Below are 20,795 nucleotides of genomic sequence, written 5' to 3'. Positions count from 1 at the left end.
TTCGTGGTCTCATTCATAGGAACTAAATATGAAGAATAAACACATGGAGTTAAAACCTAGAGTATAGGTTATTAGGAGATAAGAGAAGGGCTGTGAAGGAGTACTAATGCTTAAAGAATGTAGAGGTTTTAATTAACTTGACTGTAAATATGTGGAAATGGGTAGAGTTGATGGTAACACAGTGAGTAGCAGCTGGTTTATAAATGGGATTATGACCAAAAAGGGTAGTGTTGGAATATAAATATCATTTGAAAGAAAGCTAATGAATAATCTCGGGACTGAACAACATAGTGAACCCAGAGGCGCATGAGGATTGTGGTTAATAGCACAAATGTAAGAACGTCCTTCTGTGAACTAGAATGGATGTGCGCCGCTATTGCAAGGTGGTGAGAATGTAAAGAAGCATGGGAAAAACAAAATTAATGTAACCTGTGGACTATAGTTAACAGCAATACTGCAATATTCTTGCATCAATGCTGAAGATGTACTACTGTGTTAATAATAGGGGGTATGGAAAAAACATGACAAATGTATGCTATGGACCATAGTTAGTGGTAATAGTCTGATGATATATCATAATCTGTAACAAATGTTCCACAACGGTGTGGTGTGTTGAAGTTTTGTTGTATGGGATTTCTACACCTGTGCATGATTGTTTCGTAAGTTCACAACTTTTGTAATAAATTTTTTTTTTTAATTTTAATGAAATCTAAAAAGAAAACAGGTTATGTCATGTCTCTCCTATGCTCAAAATCTTCGCTGGTTTCCCACAGAAGAGTAAAATGCAAAGTTCTTACTATTTGGGGTTCATACACTCGATTTGTAGCACACAATCAGCATTTTAAAAAATGAGATAGAAGTGAATGATAAAAAATGGAAAAGAAGGAACAACACAAAATACTAGGAAGCACTGCACGTGATAAGAATAAGTAATGCTTCAGCATACTTTTGTTTCTGTTTGTGTGAAATGGTGGTGGCCAGAACTGAGGTTAAGTAATGCTGGTGGGAATGGAGAGATATGGACAAATTGGAGATATAATAATATATAATTAACATATTACATATATAATAGTAACATATTACAAATATAATTATATTATATAAAATTAATAAAATATGTACTTATATAATTATTATATTGATTATATGTATTTCTTAAATATAGGGCTTGTTGATCAATAGACCCTGAAAGAGAAGAATTGAGGATGATATTCTAGTTCTGACTTGTGCAAATGGGCCAGTGGACAGTGATATCATTCATCAAGAAGATGAAGAGCAAGTTTGAGACTCAAGGTAAGTTTTGGACATGTTGAGTTTGAGGTACGTGGATTAGTCCAATAGTAGAATTAGAGACGCTTAACTACGCTCCTTGTGAGAACAATCTCTCTTGATAAACCAAAACTTTTTCCATGGCTGCAAAGAATCTTTTGTTCCAAATTGTTGAACAAATTCCATCAGCTCACATAGGTGAATTTTCAGCATTAGTCTACAGATGCGTGAAAATCGGATTGCGTGTGCAACCAGGAGCTTGCAGTTCCTGAAAATACACCTTCTACACTCTTTGAAGGCAAAAGATGAGTTTGTGGAGAACAAAAGTATGGATAAAAGCCATATACTCTATTATGTTTCTCATAAGAGTGACTTGGACCGACCTCCTCAGCACCTACCAGAAGAGGACACAACTGGAGCACAGCCAGCCCTGTTTGGCTTAAGCACCTCCCCTCACAACCGAAGCGATTTTCGCGACCCTATACTCTCGCGAGAGGGGCGGGCCCTGCCAGTCCTTTCAGTCTCCCAAACACGCCACACGTGCCTCCCCCCCTGCTCGGAAAAGACGCCGGGCGGCGCCCAGAGCCTTCTGGGAGTCGTAGTTCCAGGGAGGTACCAGGTCCGCCGCCCCCTCCCGGCTCCTTTTTACGCATGCGCGACTCGGAGGCGGCCCCAGAAGTTCATAGTCTTTGTCATTCCCGCGATGGGAGGTGAGTTGGTCGTTCGGATGCCGCTTTTCTTCGCAGGGTCTGGGTGGTGTCCCCCGGGTTCGTTCTGTGCCGAGTCGAGGGTGGAGGGTGCGTTTTTGGGAGGGGCCTTGCGTGCAGGCTCTGAGCCCGCATCCCCGCGCTCTGGGCCTGATTCCCCCCAGCCCGCGCTCCTGGTGCTCCTGCCTCCCGGGCCGGGGGCGGGCCGGGGGGCGTGGGCCTGCGGCGGGCTCCCGGAGCGCGGCGGGGGGTGTCTGCCCTCTCTGGCCTCGGCCAAGCGCTCCTCCTTCCGAGGACAGCTCTCTGCGTCAGGGACAGGCGTCCGAATGAGGACTCAGCCTCTGGGATGCTGTTCCCGGGTTCCCAGGCCCCAGCTCCGTAGCACCGAGCCAGGTTCCCGAGTGAGGAGACATGCCCTGCCCAGACCGCTGAGCGGAGCCCGCAGACAACAGGCAGCCAGGAGGGCGGCGAGGTCTCGGGGACTTCTAAACTCTTCTGCCCAGAGCAGTCAGAATCTGGCTGAAGATCAGAATCTTCTTACCGGGGAGGAGGCGGTGACCATGGAGACCGATTTGGCCGAAATGCCTGAGAAAAGAGGTGAGCAACGCCGAAGGGTTGAACTGGGGTCTTGGAGGGGGGGAAATAACTGTTAAGTTTTCCCTACGGAGAACTGTCTCCTTTGCCTCGGGCTTGGGATGGGCTCTGTCCGGAATCACTCCCCCTTCCCTTCCAGTTTTGTGTACAGTGGACTCTATAAAGCCACTCCCAAAATGTAAATGAACTGTTAGCCTCCAAACCTGACCATAGCCTCATTTACTTTATTTCCTCATACATTCTTCCCAAAGATTATGCCATCTTCGTCTCCATCAGTGGGTCTAAGAATTTAGCTTTTCAGTTGGTAAAAATATTTTCCCACATCTTTTATCTCACTTTGTCCTCACAATAACATGATGTTTCCAATGGAGCAAATGTTCTGTTTGTTTTACACAAGAGAAAATGGGCTAGAGGTCAATGACTGGCTTTCAATTCTTGGTTGTTTGGTATATGACCTCCTGTATCAGAATTAATCCCCTGGGGGTGCTGGTTAGAACTTCAGATTTTTAGACTGCGTCCCAGATTCAACCAATGAAAATGACTTGAAGGTGAGTTTTGGGAGTCTACATTTTAAATAAGCATCCGTGGTGATATTTGAGAACCCTTGAGCTATGTGTCTCTGGCATCAGTTTAGTATAGATTAAGCTCGGCAATAAACTGACTTGTTCTATAGACCAGAGAGTGCTGTCTTCCAGAATGTCATATAATCAAAGGGACTGACCTTAAACCCCAAATAACGATATTTCTGGACATCTGCCGCAATCCTGGGAGGGTTGTTTTGGGGCTCTTTTCTGCCTCAGTTTTTTTGTACAGAGTGTAGAAGTGGCTTCATGAATACGGGGAGGTATTTCTAGACTGGTAAATCTGAGTCGTGGGATAATTCTCGACCCCATCATTCCTACTCTCTCTCCCTCAGCTCTGCCTTCCCAGGAGTCTCGCCTTTCCCAAGAGAGGAGCGCGGAAGAGGGAGAAGTGGCATCCCTGCGCCTGACAGCCAGATCCCAGGTGAGTCTGAGTTTCAACCGATTATCGAAATTCCACCTTCTTTCTCAAGAGTACAGACACACCCCCTTCTTTGAGCTGTAGAGTTTCTTTGTCCACAGAGCCCGTCTAGAGTGCTGAGCTCTAATTCTAAGAGACTACTCGTGGTGACAAATGGAATCAGTGGAAAATGTTTTCTGTTTATCTGTGGCATCTTTCCTCTCCATCTAGCATTCATTGTCACTCGACAAGTATATAAGAAGCCTTGCCTGCTTCAGCCTACTACATGATTTCTGTGTTTGTGTCTTAGTCCGCCCGGACTGCTGTAACAAAGACCACACACTGGTTGGCTTAAACAATGGGTATTTGTTGTGTAATAGTTTTGTAGGCCAGAAGTCCAAAATCAAGGTACTGACAGGTCATGCTTTCTCTAAAGTCCATTGCTTTCTGGTGGTGGCTTGTTGACAGTCAGTGCTTCCCATCACATGACTGTCTCTGCTATCCAGTGTGGCTCCTTCTCCTCTTGCACAGCATTCTGTGTCTCTGTCTAACCTTCCTCTCCTTATGTTGGATTCAGGCCCACCCTGATTCAGTTTAGTCTCCTCTAAATAGGATCTTTGAAGAGCATTTTTATAAATGAGTCCACACCACAGAACCAGGGGCTAGGGCTTAAACATATCTTTATGGAGGACGTGATTCAACCTACTACAGTTTGATTATGTGGGAAATTATTTTAAAAGAAAATGTCAGGGAGTGGATGTACTTCAAATGGCTGAGCGCCTGCTTCCCACGCAGGAGGTCTTGGGTTCAATCCCTGGTACCTCTTAAAAACAAACAAAGAAACCAACTCTCTCATTGAGGAGTGGATATAGCTCAGTGGTTGAGCACCTGCTTCCCACATATGAGGTCCTGGATTCAATTCCTAGTACCTCCTAAAAAAAGTGTGGTACATACTTCTTAAATCTTTTGTTTCCCTAGAGTGAAACAGCATAAAGACAGCAGTTAAGCAGGAATTTAAGAAAGCACCTAAGGTACTGGTATAAAATTAAGTACTGAAGTAGGTCAGAGGAATGCAGGGAAGCCCAAGGAGGGCCTAATTTAAAGAGTTCCAGTTAGAATTCAGCCCTCCAAGATGATGACTGCCGAAGTATTGTAGGGGCAAAGTGTTTTTGTTTCTGTAACTTACTTTGAAATCCAATGCCCTCCCCCCCAAAAAAAAAGAACATAAATATGGCAAATACTAAGACTTGTAGATTTAGGTGGTAGATGTACTAATAAGTGATCAGTGTACTAGTTTTTCATATTTGAAAATTTTTGTTCATACACATTGGGTTGAAAAAAATGAACTCTATGATGTGGCATGCCACAGTCCAAAAGATCCTTTTTCTTTGCTATTGTAATCCAGGGTGTAAAAAGGGTAGCTATTGCACACTGTTAAAGTTTGTAAAAGTCATTTCTTGCAGTCTTTTATGTATTTGCCTGTCTCCATTGGCTTTTTGCTGTCTTACATCAGTACTGTAGTCAGGAAGCTTTAAGTTAGCTCAGAGTTTCTCCTCGGTGGGGGCTCAACGTCCTACTGATATGACAGAGTCAAAATCCCAGTCTTAATTCAGTCAAGTAAAAGTGAAACCTCTGAATCTAATACAATCTAATATGCCCAGAGGAACAGACCAGTTTACAAACCTAATCCAATATCTGTTTTTGGAATTCGTAAATAATTTCAAACTGCCACACCAACTTATGTCATTAACTCATTGCTTCTTTTTTTTTTTTAAGATTTATTTTATTTATTTCTCTCCCCTTTCCCCCCAGTTGTCTGCTACCTGTCCATTCGCTGTGTGTTCTTCTATGTCCACTTGTACTCTCATCAGGTGGCACGGGGGATCTGTGTCTCTTTTTTGTTGCATCATCTTGCTGCGTCAGCTCTCCGTGTGTGTGGCACCACTCCTGGGCGGGCTGCGGTTTTGCGCGGGGTGGCTGTCCTTGTGCAGGGGCCACTCATTGTGCAGGCGGCACCCTTACGTGGGGGCATCCTGCATGGGCTCTCACTCCTTGTGCTCAGCAGCACTGTGCGTGGGCCAGCTCACCACATGAGCCAGGAGGCCCTGGGTATCAGACCCTTGGACCTCCTATATGGTAGGCAGATGCTCTATCTGTTGAGCCGCATCTGCTTCCCCTGCTTCATTTTTTTTAACCCCTTACTCCCCAGAAAAATTGTAATCTCTCAATGGAGAAATGATGATCTTGTTTTTTTGGTACTCATATTGAGTCTAGCACAGTGTGAAAGGTACATAACTGATATCCTGTGACTTTTGTGTAGAATATTCACAATCTGAATACTGTATGAATCCTTATTATATATCACAGTTACTTTTCCTCTTTGAATGCCTCTGCTGCAGGGCTGTAGGCAACTGGAGGAATAGATGGGAGGCTGTTGAGTGAAGAATGATGAACAGGAGTACATTTTGTGTTTTAGGAATCAGTGACATTCAAGGATGTGGCCATGGACTTCACCCCAGAGGAGTGGGGGAAGCTGGATCCTACACAAAGGGACGTGATGCTGGAGAACTACAGGAACCTCGTGTCACTTTGTAAGGATGGCTTCTCACTGACTCTGAAATCTGCCTGGAGGGCACCATTAAACATCATTTAAAATAAAATAGCTTAATAAAGCCTTCGCTTTGACATTCAGGAATCATAAAGCATTAATTCCTTTGGGCCTAGGGGAAAAAAATCTATGTTTGCTCTAGGTTCTCGGTGAAATGTCTGTGCTTTTGTTTTTTGTATATCAAGATTCTCTCAATTCAAGGGTTAGGAACTTAATTCACATTAGCTTAAAGGGGGGAAAAGGTTGATTCAGAGAATCAAATATATCATCAGGATATATTTGACTTGGCTTTCCCTGGTATTGCCTTTAGTCTTCAGATCTCCCCACGTGGCAAAGGTAGCTATTGGCACCTCCAGGATTACATTATTTTTCCAATTAGAGAGCTAAGCAAAAAAAAAAAAAAAAAAAAAATGAAGAGCTTGTATCTTGGGAACTTCAGCAAAACATAGAGAGGGCTCTGAGAGACTCAGGAGAGTCATATGCCTATCATTGAAACAAGGGAGCTAGAGTACTCTCTAGTGGGTTCTAGGTGATGTATCCACCACTGTGTGTGTGTGTATGAGCATGTGTGTTTTTGTGAGGAGTGTTAACCCTTCTAAACCTCATGTAACGAATTCTCCAAGAAAGTAAATGCTAGTGGCTTTTAAAGAAGCAAAAAAAAAGGAAACCATTGGAAGACAAACCACTGTAGTTACCACTGTCATAGCTTTGTGGTACTGCCCCCGAGTTCCCAGTTTCTTCATCTGCTTCCCTAAGCTAAGGACTAATCTGCAATGTCTTTCTAAAATATCCTCAGGAAGGAAAGGGAAATTTCCTTCTATGTTGACAGGAGAAAACATTTGTCTTTTTAAACCCAGGAAATTCCTTATCCAACCCAGACTCTTGCTGCAGGTATTTTAAGCTCCCTTTAGAGACTCGTCCTCCCTTACTCCAGAGATCCTGTCATACCCTCTCTTCTCTGTCACTGCTCCAGGAGAGACCTTTGTGCCCATCACACAGAGCTGAGTCCTATTTCTTTCTCTCTCTTTTTTTTTTTTTTTTTCTTTTTTATGAGCAGGGCTTCCAGTTTCAAAAGCTGAGAACTACAATTTGGAGAATGGAAAAGAACCATGGATGCTTGAGAAAAAAGCCCCCAAAAGCAGCTATTCAGGTAAGTCAGAATAGCCGAGTATGACAGTGAAGCAAAGGCACTTTGCATTTGCTTAGTAAATAGTATTAGAAGTGTCTCTGTGCTATTATTTGGTATGGGTTTTTTTTGTTTTGTTTTGTTTTTAATAATAGGACATGGTTTTTTTAACATTTAAAAAAATACAGGCACAGAGGCACTTCTGTCATAAGTGTGGAGTTTCTGACAAATTGGAATACATTCATATTACTAGCGTCTAGATCAAGAAATAATACTTCACTAGTATCCCAGAAGTACCCTTATGCCCTCTTCCAATCATCACCTCCTCCCCAAGTATAACCTTATCCTAACTAATACCACCATAACTTAGTTTTGACTGTTCTAAACTTGATAAAACTGGAGTCGTATTGTTTCTACTCTTACTTTCTGGCTTCCTTCACTGAACATAAGCTGTGAAAGTCATCCATGCTGTTTCATGTCGTCATTATTCATTCATTTTCGTTACTGTACAGTATTCCATTATGTTATGTTACAGTGTATCCATTCTCCTGAAAATGGATATTTTGGGTAGTTTCCAGGTTTGAACTGTTAGAAACATTCTCTACATCTTTGAATGGACACATAGATGCATTTCTGCTAAATATATATGTAGGAATGGAGCTATTGGGTCATAGGGTAGGTATATCTTCACTTTGGGAGATACTGGCATATAGGTTTCCAAAGTCGTACTAATTTCCACTCCTGCCAGCAGATGATGAGAGTTCTAGTTGCTCCACAACCTCATCAGCACTTGATTGTGTCTGTCTTTTTTTCATTTTAGCCATTCTGGTCTGTATGTGATATCTTTTAAAAAAATAAATATTATGGATTCTATTAAAGTCCCTGGATTCGCTTTCTCCTTAGAAGAAACCACTATCCTAAAGTCGTTCCATATTTGTGTGTTTACACACTTACACATACACATACATAGGTACATAAAATATGCGTATGTTTTATTACCTTTTGCTTTTTCATCTGAATTTAAAACTGCATGTTGTGTTTTGAGATTAATCTATGTTAATACATAATGAATTTACCTTTATTCATTTTAACTGCGGTGGAGTAAGTCCACTGTGAATAAAAGTTTATTTACACTTTCTTGCCATTAGTAACAGTTGCGGGGTTCATCCTTTTATTGAATCCTGGTCAGCTGTGCTGCTTGGTTTAGGACAGACAGTGTATTGGTAAAATTGCTGCATCTTAAGGTGTCACATGTTTAGCTTTGCTAGCAACTATCAAGGTCCCACTAACAGTTGATGTCATCAGACTTAAAAATTTTTGTTGACCTGATGTGTATGAAATACCTCATTTAAAATTTTTTTCATTTATCTAGTTATGAGTGAGTCTGAGCATTTGGACTGTTTTTGGCTATTCTGGTTTCCTCTTTTTAAATTTACTCTTGATATCCTTTGCCCATTTTTTTAAAAATAGGCTATTTATTTTTTTCTTGTTGGATTTTTTAAATTAAATTTCTAAATTGTTTATTACTAATTTATAGGAAAGCTAATTCTTAAATACTGGTCTTATAACCACTAGCCTTTAGAGACTCTTAAGTTTCCGATGTGGACAGTCATATAGTCTTCAAATAATGACTGTTTTATTTTCTCCTTTGTAATCCTTATATCTTATTTTTGTTTCTTATCTTACTCCTTGACTTGGATTTTCAGAATCCTGTTTAAAAGAATATCTTTTTCGTGTTATTTAAATGAAATGTTATCATTTCATCATTAAATTTGTTTACTATAAATTTTTTGATAGATAACCTTTAACAGGTTACTTTCTATTCCTAGTTTTCTAAGAGTTTTTGTTTTCATTTTTAAATTAAGTGAATGTTAGATTTTAGTGACTGTTCTTTGTGCATATGGCCATATGATCATATGTTTTTTTTCTTTTAAGTTAATGTGATGAATTGCACTAACAGTTTTTCTAAAGTTGAACTATGCTTGCATCTCTTGTCATGAAGTCTCCATTTTTTTATACCTTGATTTATTTTGCCATTATCTTTTTTAGAAATTCAGTGAGATTGGCTGATTAGTTGTTTTCTCGTATACTCTTGGTATTAAGTTTATATTTGTCTCAAAAATTAATTGGGTAGGAGAAAATTATTGTCTAACTGGAAGAATAATGTACTCCTAGAGGTTCCAATGTGTAAACTAGTGAATTTTTTTCCTCAAAGGTTTCAAAATGAACTTAAAAAACCACTTGGGCCAGGTGTGTGTGTATGTATTTTAATTTAACTGTAGACTCAGTATCTTTTATGGCTACAGTTCTATTTCTTTTTTTCGGCAGTTTTTGTGTTTTTTTTTTTTTTGCTGTTAAATTGTTTTCTCTAGGAGATTATCCATCTTTTTGTGGATTCCTAATTTAATTGGTATGAATTTTTCATAATGTTCTTTTATATTTTTAAATAACTGCTTTATCTGTTGTTATTTTGCTCTTTCCTTTCTAAATGTTGTTTTATTTAGGTTCTATCAAAGGTTTGTCTATTTTATGTTAGTCTTTTTCCTGTTTCATTATTTATGCTCTAATCATTTCTTTCCTTCTACTTTTTTTACTCTTCATCTCTATTCAACTTCTTCACTAGAAAGAATAGCTTATTAATTTTCATCCATTCTAATAAAAAGTAATTAAGCTGTACATTTCTTTGTTAAGAACTGCTGGGAGTCATTGACAAGCAAAGATATTTCAAGCCATGAGACCTGGGTAAAGGAAGTGCTTCAGAAAAGATAACAATGTTGAGCACTGCTGAAAAGTGGAATAAGAGAGGGACAGAAAGGGAACTGTTGGGTTTGTTAACATGGAAGTCATTGTTTAACTTAACAACATTAATGGAAACAAATTGGAGTGGAATGTGGAGACAATGGGAAATGGGGAATTGGAGCTAGTCTTCTTTCTTCTGTACTTTTCATCCTTTAAAGGTATTTTTAGTTATATTTTACTAGTTAAAAAAAAAAAAACGTAAAACAATACAGATAAACCAGACCACTTCTTCCATCCTCAGTCTCCCTCTCCATTAATATCATTTTGGTGGTAAATAGTACCATAAATGAATGTATTGTTCTGCTGCTTTCTCCCTACCCAGTAAATGTATATATATTACATCTCATTATTTTTATACCTGCATAATAGTCATTATAATTATCTCCTATGATTTATTTAACTATCCCCTTATTATTAGGCATTATAGTTTTTTTTTCCTTTTCTTAGCACCACCTCTTTGCAGTCTCTATTTTCCCTGAGGTAGTTTCATCCATTCCTTCAACCAAATTATCATCTCTGTGCAGATAAGTTCCACCTTTATATTTCCATTGTAATTATTTAATGCGTCCATTTGCTTATGTCAAAAACACCTCAATACAACATGTTTAAAACTGAGTGCCTGACATATACCCACATTCCTTCTTGTAGTTAGTGTCTTAAGAACACTCACTGTCTTATCAATAATTGTATAAGCCAGAAATCTACAGTTTTTACTCTTTTTCTCTTTCTCTTACACGGTTCATAATGTCAGTTACCTAGTTATCTTCAGAACATTTCTTCACAGTTACCATTCCTTCATAATACTCCCCCCATCTTTTTTTTTTTTTTTTTTTTTTTTGTCCTGGGCTACTATGATAATCTCTTTCCCCCTATTCTGTACATCCTGGTGCGGGTGTTGTTTTCAAAATACAAATCTGATTGTGTCACCCTTTTGCTTAAAACATTTCTGTGGCTTTCCCTTGCGGTCAAGAAAACAATCCAAAAGGCTTGAGGCTTCCAAAGTCTGCAAAATTTTTCTTTTATTTAACATTCCAGCCTTATCTCACACTACTTGCCCTCCACCTCTGTGCTCTATCTTACCAGTTCTTACCTGTTTTGACCAAGGACCTAGTTTAATTCTTTAAAAATTGTTAAGATGGGGCAGAGGTGGCTCAAGCAATTAGGTGCCTCCCTCCCACACGAGAGGTCCCAGGATTGGTCTCAGTACCTCCTAAAAAAGAAGATGAACAGACAGCAAGTGCAAATAATGATGGAGGAGAAATAAATAAAAATTATTAAGAACCATCTTGGTTTGTCCTGCCTTTATGACAGGTACCACACTGTGGGTTTTGGCTTAACAACAGAAATTTATTGGCTCACAGTTTTGAATCTAGAACAGAGGTTCTTAACTAGGGGTCCTTGGAAAGATTCTAGGAGATCCATGAGCTTGAATTGAAAAAAATCAACTTATTATCTTTATTTTCTCTGATCTCTAACTGAAATTTAGCATTTCCTTCACTTAAGAATGTATGCAATAAATAAATTACAGTAGTATTCCTTTCACCTGACTGGCAAAGGGGTCCGTGAAACAAAAAAGGTTAAGAACCCCTGTCTCTAGAAGTCCAAAATCAAGAGATCAGCAAGCCTTGCCTTCTTTCAGAGTCTGGCATTCTGGTGCTGGCTGCCAGCAATCCTTGAGGTTCCTTGAGGTTCCTTGGTCTCTGACGCTGAGTCCTGTCACATGGCGATGTCCTCTCCTTTCTGGCTTCTGTGACTTCCGAATTCTCTTTATAAGGCCTTCAGTAGTATGGTTTAAGACCCATCCTGAATCAGTTGGCCATACCATAACTAAAAATAACATCTTCAGAAGATCCGGTTTATAATGGTTTCATATGCACAAGGACGTGGCCTAAGATTAAGAACCTGTGTTTGTTGAGGTACATCATTTAACCTACCACAAGAACCCTCACCAACTTTCGGTTATATCTACTAATACTTAGTGTATTTAGAAATTAAAACTGATTAAATGTTAAGGCATTTATTAATTCAAAAATAATTATAAACCTATATGCTAACACAAATAACTTTTAAGAAAAGCAGTTCTTTTCTGAAACAAAAAATGTTATTGAGAAAAATGACATCATTTTATACTTGCAATTCCCTTTCATGTCTGGCTTCATGGAAGAAAGTGGGATTCTCATACTAGCTTCTGAGAAGAAAGCTGGGTTCTCATACTTGTGTCTGAGTGCAATTTGTTGTGATAATGTTGTTTCAGGTGAAATGTTTGAAGAAAATCCAATCTCACACAGATATATAGTTGGAATTGGGAGGAGTATTTAGTAGCCTTTTCATGTAATTGTGGATATTCTGTGATACTACATCAAAACTGGACACATGGTAATTTCTTAAAGCTTAGGTACATTGTGGAATCTGAAACCATACCTATGAACTTTTCCTTATCTGTTTAATTAAATTCCATTGCTCTTTTGGAAAATATTGGTTCACTGAGTTAGGCAGATCTTCTAAATATTTTTTTAATATCACCACTTCATCAGAAAAGTCTCTTAAGTATTGGGAAGCACTCAGACTCTTGGTGGTACCTACAGGTTTTCTAAAAATTCAAAATTTTGTCTGAAAACTTGAATTTTATCAAATACTATCAGTTTTCCTTGAAGAGACAAGCTCACTTTTTTTCCATTTTTTAGGAAATGCCTGCCAAATACCCAACTTGAATAACATGGTTTGTCTGTTATTTCTTCACATAAAAATGCTGTTCTGTGAAAAGTAGGCACTGCCCTACTCAAACAATTGTACAAGTCATTTTTCTCAAGACAGCCGTTATACTTTGGTATGAACATTTCCCGTCTCATCACTCAGAATATTAAAAAAGCATGTGCTTGGGTTGAGATTTAATGAAATTAATAATTTTTAATGCTTTCTGGGTGGTTTGTAAGTGAAACTGGCATTTTTCTTTTTAACTGAGTACATAATGGGGAAGAATAGAAATACTAATACATTTGGTGTTACTGTCCTGATTTGTACTAAGACACTGGCAATTTTACCATCATTGCTTTTGCTCTGTCAATGCAAATATCAAGGCAGTGAGGGAAAAAAAATAATGTCTAAGTAGTACTCTGAAAATAGTTTCAAACTTGCAGGCTGCTAGGGATACATTGATAGCACTTAGAGATCTCAATCTCTACCAACCTACACCAGCGTTACATCAATTTATTTGTTTCATTAGCAAACATGTATGTAGCACTTTCATTGTGGCAGGAAGAGTTTTAAATGTTTTTATTCTCATTTAATGTTCATTAAGGTAGGTACCGTTATTATTCTTCATGATGCAGCTACCATTATTGCCCCATTTTACACTTAAGGAAATTGAAGCAGAGAGGTTAAATAACTTGCCCAAAGTCACACAGCTAATAAGTGGCAGAGCTGGGTTCAGATTTACACATTCTGCCTCCAGGGTCCGCATTCCCAACCACTATGCCAGGCTGCTTTTCTTGAATGTTCCTCTCATGTCAGGGTTTTTGTACATCTCATTCCCTCTCCTGAGAATGCTCACTTCAGTGCTTTTGTTTGTATCACCTGGAATGCTCACCCAAACCCAGTATCATTTACTTGGCTCTTCTACCTGGTATGTGTCATCCAGCTCGGTGTTTACTTTCTCAGAGAAGGTTTTTCCCATCTCCTCAAATGCTTTCATAGCAACACTTAAACCATTCTCTCCCAATATTCCCCAAGGTTCTTAATTATTCGTGACTGTTAAATTGTTTCTCCCTCTATGAGCACAGAGACTGCATCTGTTTGTCCACAGTACCTAGTGCAGAGTGTAGTACATGGTAGTAGGTCAACAGATATTTGCTGAATGAGTGGATGACAGAAGAGTAGTAGATAATGAATAGAATATATTTGGGTGCATAGAAGGAAGGACAGATCCGACTTAATTTTTTTCCAAATTTTTAATCAGTTATCATAACACCATGTGTTAGAAAAACAAAATCTTTTATTTACTGATTGAAATGTCACCTTCATATTGCCTTTAATTCTTTTTTAGAAAAAAACTTTATTTCAATTTAAAATAAAATAATAAAAGGCAGCTCAACAAATTATGGAAGCATTACTTTTAAAAATCCTGTCAAGGCACATTAACCTTATTTGTCCTTAATTCTTATATATACTTGTGTTTATTTCTGAGCTTGCTCTCCTGTTTCACTGACTCGTCTATTAATTCCTTTAACAGAACCATGCTATTCAAATTATGTTAACTTTACAAAATAGCTGTACATTAGATATAAATATCCTATTATATTTATACTGGATATGTGTAGAGAGGATCAATTTCCATCCCTGCCCTCTTACCTCTCTTCTGACACTTGCCCTATAGGTAGCAATTTTTATTAACTTTGATTGATGCTTCTGTGGTTTTTGAAAATATAATCAAATAGGTATATACATGTGAATCTAGTTACCCTCCCCTCCTCCCCTCCTTTTCCCCTTACACACTCACTTGTACCTTTCTTTTTTCATTTAATGTATCCTGGAGATCACTCCCTAGCAATATATAGTGATCTTTCTTTTTTAAAGTTGCATAGGACTCCATTGTATGTACATGCTGTAGTTCAGTCAGCTCTGTATAGTAGGATATTTGAAGTGTTTCCAGTCTTTTACGACCTCATCTAATAATTGCTTTGAATAGCCTTTTACATTTTGGATTTTTGCCATTATATCTATTATTAGAGCATTGTTTGGAAATATTAAACTGGCAATGGAATACATATTTGGACATGAATTGGTGGAATGGAAATTTAAAAGTTATAACTAATCTAGAACAAAGTATTAACTGTCTGGATATTTATTAGAGTAGTCGGGTTCTATAAGAAGTTGCTTCTCCCTTATCCTGACCTAGTGGGCTCATTGTCTGCTCATCTAAAGATGTATTGCTTCATCTACATCCCTCCTTCTCCTATGTTCCTGGTCATCTTTCCTGTTTTCCTACTTTCCTAGATAGGCTCTGCTCATTTTCTGTGCATACACTGTACCTTAGTTTCTCTTTATTTTCTTCTCTTTGCAAATATACTCCTTGATGGCATGTTTTTCATCTTCATTAACTCTTACCTATTAAAGACCTGCCTTTTTGTTGAGCACAAAAAACAAAGGAAATTTGCACTTCCAATTTCTTTCAGACTGGGAGACTAGACCTGAGAACAAGGAATCAACTTCAGTGCAAGACTTTTCCAAGGAAGAATCATGTCAGGTTGCAATAATAGACAGATTGACTAAGAATAGTGTTTATGATTCCAACTTGGAAACAACTCTTGAATGTGAAAACTGGCTAGAGAATCAGCAAGGAAATCAAGAGAGACATCTGAGAGAAATGTTCACCCATATGAATCCACTCTCTGGGGAAAGAACTCATGAACATGATCTATACTGGAAGAACTTCAGTCAGAAGTCTGTCCTTATCACTCAAGAAAGAGTTCCCAAAGGATCCTATGCCTTTCATACACTTGAAAAAAGATTGAAACAGAAATCAAATTTAATGAAAAAGCAGAGGACCTATAAAGAGAAGAAACCTCATAAATGTAATGATTGTGGTGAACTCTTTACTTACCATTCTGTGCTTATTCGACACCAAAGAGTCCATACTGGAGAGAAACCCTACACCTGCAATGAATGTGGAAAATCTTTTAGCCACAGAGCTAATTTAACTAAGCATCAGAGAACTCATACTAGAATTCTATTTGAGTGCAGTGAATGTAAGAAAACCTTCACAGAAAGCTCATCCCTTGCAATACATCAGAGAATTCACATTGGCGAGAGACCTTATGAATGTAATGAATGTGGGAAAGGCTTTAATCGAAGTACACATCTTGTGCAGCATCAGCTGATCCATACTGGAGTTAAGCCTTATGAATGCAATGAATGTGATAAAGCTTTTATTCATTCGTCAGCACTTATTAAACATCAAAGAACTCATACCGGAGAGAAACCCTATAAATGTCAAGAATGTGGAAAAGCCTTTAGCCATTGCTCTTCCCTCACTAAACATCAGAGAGTTCATACTGGAGAAAAGCCATATGAATGTGGTGAATGTGGAAAAACTTTTAGTCAGAGTACACATCTTGTTCAGCATCAGAGAATTCATACTGGAGAGAAACCCTATGAGTGTAATGAATGTGGGAAAACCTTCAGCCGGAGTTCAAATTTTGCAAAACATCAAAGAATTCATCTTGGGAAAAAACCATACAAATGTAGTGAATGTGGAAAAGCCTTCATTCATTCATCAGCTCTTATTCAACATCAGAGAACTCATACTGGAGAGAAACCGTATAGATGTAATGAATGTGGGAAAAGCTTTAAGTGCAGTTCATCCCTCCTCAGACATCAAAGAATTCACACTGAGGGCCAACTCTGAAAAGGTACTGAATGTGAAGAAGAAATGTAAGTTGGTCTTATCACAGGTTAAATACTTGAGTGTTTAGATGAAGGATCCATGAAATGCTGCTTGAGAAGACTGCTCCTGAATTTATCTCATTAAATTTGCATAATATGTACTTTTAAGCTGTAGACAGAATCTTCTTATATTCACTGATTTGGTCAATATGAAAATTTCTAGACAGAGACCTCACATTTTAACTGCATCTCCCCCTCCCCCCCAATACTCACTTGTGGAAATTGAAAAAATTCCTGGGAGTGGGTAGTTGTGTAATAATTGCAAAGTCAAATTTCCCCCTCTTTTGGTCATATCAAAGCTCCACTATAGCTTATAAAATTATAAGGATATTGTTATTTGTTCTGTTAGGCCAAAGGCTCATATCCTTATAATCAGGAAAACTCATAGAATTGTTTTTCTTTGATTCTCAAATAGAGATCCAAATATACAAATAGTATAATTTCTTCAGTAAGTATCTTTTTTTTTTTTTTTTTTTTTTTAAGCCATAAAAACTTTAAGAATTGAAAGCTGGGGAGCAGGTGTAGCTTAGTGGTCAGTGTCTGCTTCCCATGTTCAAGGTCCTGAGTTCAACCCCTGAACTCTCCTTTAAAAAAAAAAAATTGAAAGCTGCTTAGGGTCTCCCCTTCCCAAGGCTGCTATCTAATTTGATGAACATAATTAGAACTTACTTATAAAGCAGGTTCTAAGTTATGTTCACATGGATTACATTGGTTACAGATTTACCTAATTATTATCTCTCTTAATTTTCCATTTCCCTGGAGATTACCCTGAAATAGAGACTGGGTCATAATCTTAATTGTAGTTGTTGTTCAAGTCCCTATTTTCTTTATCCTTAGTATTGAATGAATCCTTTGCTTTCTATAATCACAGTATACTGGAGACCTCATTTCTATATATTATTAACTTTCTGTAAAGTATTATGTATCACTTTGAGAAAAAGCCCAGGAATGCTGAGGGTCTGAAAAGGTGATGGAATCAATGTGTTATTGTATTTAGGGTGCCAGTCCAGGAGAAGAACTGAAGGAACTCTATGACACCAGTGCATACCTTCCTCCCAGGTATGGAGAACAGCTCATGGGACAGTGACTCACTTGAGGATAAGCAGCTCCCCTCCATGAAGAACAAGTTGCCATTTCTCTGGTCCTTATTTTCACCCACATTTTTTGTTGTTCTTGTTCTCTGTATGCTGGCTGGTGTATGCTATGTCCCAGAGTCCGAAAGTAGGTAAAAAAGAGGGAAACCACAATGATATATTGGACATAAGTTACATGGGTGAACAAAGACCAGTGGTGGGATTTGTGATACAAAAGCAAAAGTTCAAATAAACATTTAGTGAAACATTATACAAATATCAGTTTTTATTGTTACTGTATTATGTATTACATGTTGTATGGAAAGAAAACTACAGAAAATGTTATAAAAAAGTGATTTAACTTCTTTTGTCCTCCATGGTCATCCAGCAACCAGTCTACACTCCTGCCCCTCCACCTTATCCCAATTACCCCTTCTAATTGCCTCTCAGGAGACCTTCATTGTGTTACTGAGCAGAAGGGAATAGAGTTTAAACATGTGGTGGTAGTGACAAGCAAGCTCATTGAGAATGCATAGAGCATAGATCCAGCAGTGATGAAAATCATTGAAAACCAGATTGAAAGAACTGGGAAGAGGTTTGGGGATGAAAAACACATTGAAGGGGGTCGAGGTGAGTAGAAAGGTTCAGAGTTTGAGAGGTCAGAGTAGGAGAATGACTCAGAAACAGAATACTGGAAAAAGACTGAACTCGTTATTTTAAAATTCCATGTTGATGGTCTAGAGCAGGAATTGACAAGCAGTGGCCAGCACCCATGGGCCAGGTTTGGTCGCCACCTTTTTGTTAAAATTTTATTGGAACTCAGCCACACTCATTCATGTGCCTGTTGCTTATGACTGCTTTGTGCTACAACAACAGAGATGAATAGTTGCAACAGACATTGTATATCTCAAACAGCATAAAATGTTTTCTCTGCATAAAGATAAAAGCATAAAATGGCCCTTTACAGAAAATGATTGCCAACCCCAGAGCTAAAGCCTCCATGTCAAGGAATAGGGGAGTGGGGTTAAGCCATTCAGAGAAATCAGGTGCAAGGGAAAAGTTCATGATGGTGACCTTATCCTTTTCTAGGGATTGCAGCCATTGTAATTGTCCCCATGGGTGAGATTGGTAAGCAGAGCAAGGCAGATAAATAACCCCAGAGGTAGTGACTCAGAATCTCAGTGGTCCCCACACTGCTGTGTATGTGAATTGGGGTGGGGAGAATGAAAGAGATGGGAAATGATGATACATCAAAATAATCCTAACCCTAGAATGTTACTCAGAATGACTGTTGAGAGAATTGAAGTTATTAAACCTTTCTCAAAATGCCAAATGAGTGATACATGAAAATAAATTCACCATTTGGGGGCCAAAATTTGACTAATGAAATAATAAACATTGACCTTTTGAATGTGACCTTGAAGAACAACTTACTCTCTGAGCCTTGGTTTCTTCATCTGTAAGATGGGAATAAACCTTCACTCTCTCATAAGGGGTTGTGAGGACTAAGAAATGTAGGTAAAGGATCTGATACCTAGTAAATAGCTATATAGGGAGCTCCATATCTTTTTCTTCTTTTTTTCCCCTTAATAAAGTAGCTAAGAATTAGTAGAAATTACCTAAGAATGAGTGTGATCTTCTACACCTTTTGTTTACCAAGTAAGAACTGTGACCGTCCTACTTTTTTTCTGCTTTCTGGACTCATTGTAGAAGCGGGGCTTCATTTCTTCCTGCTTTTACTTCCGCTCCCTACACAGCCTGCTTGAGACCTGGAGGAGCTTGTTTTTTTGTTTGTTTTTCATTTTGAGTATCACTTAACCAGGAGCTATCTAATGGTTCCAGAGACTCAAGTTTGCCATTTAATTGCAGTTTTAATAGTGTTAGAGAACTTGATCCAAGTTGGTTTTACTGGGAACTCTGGCCTTTGCATTTCACTATTGTCCTTTTTATGCTCAGTGTTCAATCTGACTGTATGTTTGTACTCTAACATGAATGTTGGAAGTTTTAATGTTCTACATTCCAAATGTTTTTTGTGTCTTATGAACTAAACTTGTACTCTTATTGACCCACTCTCAATAAAGATGTTGTTTATATACTGTCAGAAACTTCTTATAAATGCCTTTTAAATTCTCCTAATTTAAGCACATTTTAAGAGATAAAGAGCCACCATAAAATATGCATATCATTCAGAAAACAAATCACATTTCTAATTGTATTTGGGCCTTGCAACTTTTGGAAAGATAAGGTGGGGTATACCTTCAGTGGCCCACATATATGCAAAAACGCATTGAGGAGAAGAGAATAGAGTTTTTTCCAAATGGTATTAAGAGTCCTGAGGCCAAATACTAGCACCTATCACTTAGGTTTAATGGGGAAAAGGGAGGAAAGAATTCCTATCAAAACCACAGTGAAAACTAGGCAAAATATGTTTGGTTTTTAAAAAACTGATTTAGTGTAATTTTAGACTTGGTTTTAGGTAGGACAATGTAACGTCATCCAAAAGTATAAAATGATAATATAGGAATTTTGAACATTATTCAGAATACTTGGCAATTATTAACTAAATTATTAAAAGTCTCATAATTGTTACTACCTTAGATAAGTTCTCACTTTAAAAACATATATATGTGTGTTGGAACAGGACCCTAGTTGGAAGCTTTATAGCCCTGCTTTCTCCCTTCTCCTCCTTATCTAATTCTAAGTCCCCAGCTGGGCAGTCTTGAGATCCAGAGCCACATAAACCTTCCCTTGCCATAGGTTTTATTGGCAAGGGGAAAAGGTATTCCCCTCTAGTAATACATATAATGTGCTCTCTCTGGATTACTTTGTAGTTTGAATTAATGCCCTCTAAAAATTAGATTTTTACTGAAAAGATTTCTTTACCTTTTTCACAGTGTAACTTCTTACTTTTCAGCCTGTTAGTTCACAAACCAGATCTGTCCTGAGATTGCATTGACTGTACGTAAAAGGTACAAACCTTACCTGATTCGCATTCCTGCCAGTTCACCCACAAATGTTACAATTATATTGAAAGAAGATCACATATCTAGGGAACCTCGGGGTTGAAGCCAGAGGTTTGAACACTGCAAAGTCAAGGATGGTTTTCCTTCACTCCTGTGCTTGTTGCCTCTGTATTGCTGCATTTTCTTGTCTCTCCTCCAGTGATGACAAAGATGTCCACTGGCAACTCCAAGCTA

At 38.3% G+C, this 20,795-nt stretch overlaps 1 protein-coding gene across 1 annotated transcript; it reads left to right on the top strand.

Moving 5' to 3' along the window:
• The first annotated feature begins 1,918 nt into the window (after window positions 1–1,918).
• On the top strand, window positions 1,919–19,703 carry ZNF286A (zinc finger protein 286A). The gene is made up of 6 exons (XM_071210309.1): window positions 1,919–1,979; window positions 2,344–2,573; window positions 3,487–3,575; window positions 6,028–6,142; window positions 7,217–7,309; window positions 17,523–19,703. Exons 1-6 carry the CDS (start codon window positions 1,921–1,923, stop codon window positions 17,558–17,560), a joined length of 624 nt encoding a protein of 207 aa, XP_071066410.1. The 5' UTR covers window positions 1,919–1,920; the 3' UTR covers window positions 17,561–19,703.
• The last annotated feature ends 1,092 nt before the right edge of the window (window positions 19,704–20,795 follow it).

Source organism: Dasypus novemcinctus, chromosome 21 (genome assembly GCF_030445035.2).
Source record: "Dasypus novemcinctus isolate mDasNov1 chromosome 21, mDasNov1.1.hap2, whole genome shotgun sequence".
Taxonomy (NCBI): domain Eukaryota; kingdom Metazoa; phylum Chordata; class Mammalia; order Cingulata; family Dasypodidae; genus Dasypus; species Dasypus novemcinctus.
This window is presented reverse-complemented; position numbering and strand designations above follow the sequence as displayed.

Bases quoted from the DNA above. Each gene is read 5' to 3' on its own strand.
- ZNF286A (XM_071210309.1), top strand. From the start codon at position 1,921: ATGCGCGACTCGGAGGCGGCCCCAGAAGTTCATAGTCTTTGTCATTCC. The intron at 1,980-2,343 runs GTGAGTTGGTCG...CCGGGTTCCCAG, and splicing joins TGTCATTCCCGCGATGGGAG to GCCCCAGCTCCGTAGCACCG. The intron at 7,310-17,522 runs GTAAGTCAGAAT...TATTGTATTTAG, and splicing joins CCCCAAAAGCAGCTATTCAG to GGTGCCAGTCCAGGAGAAGA.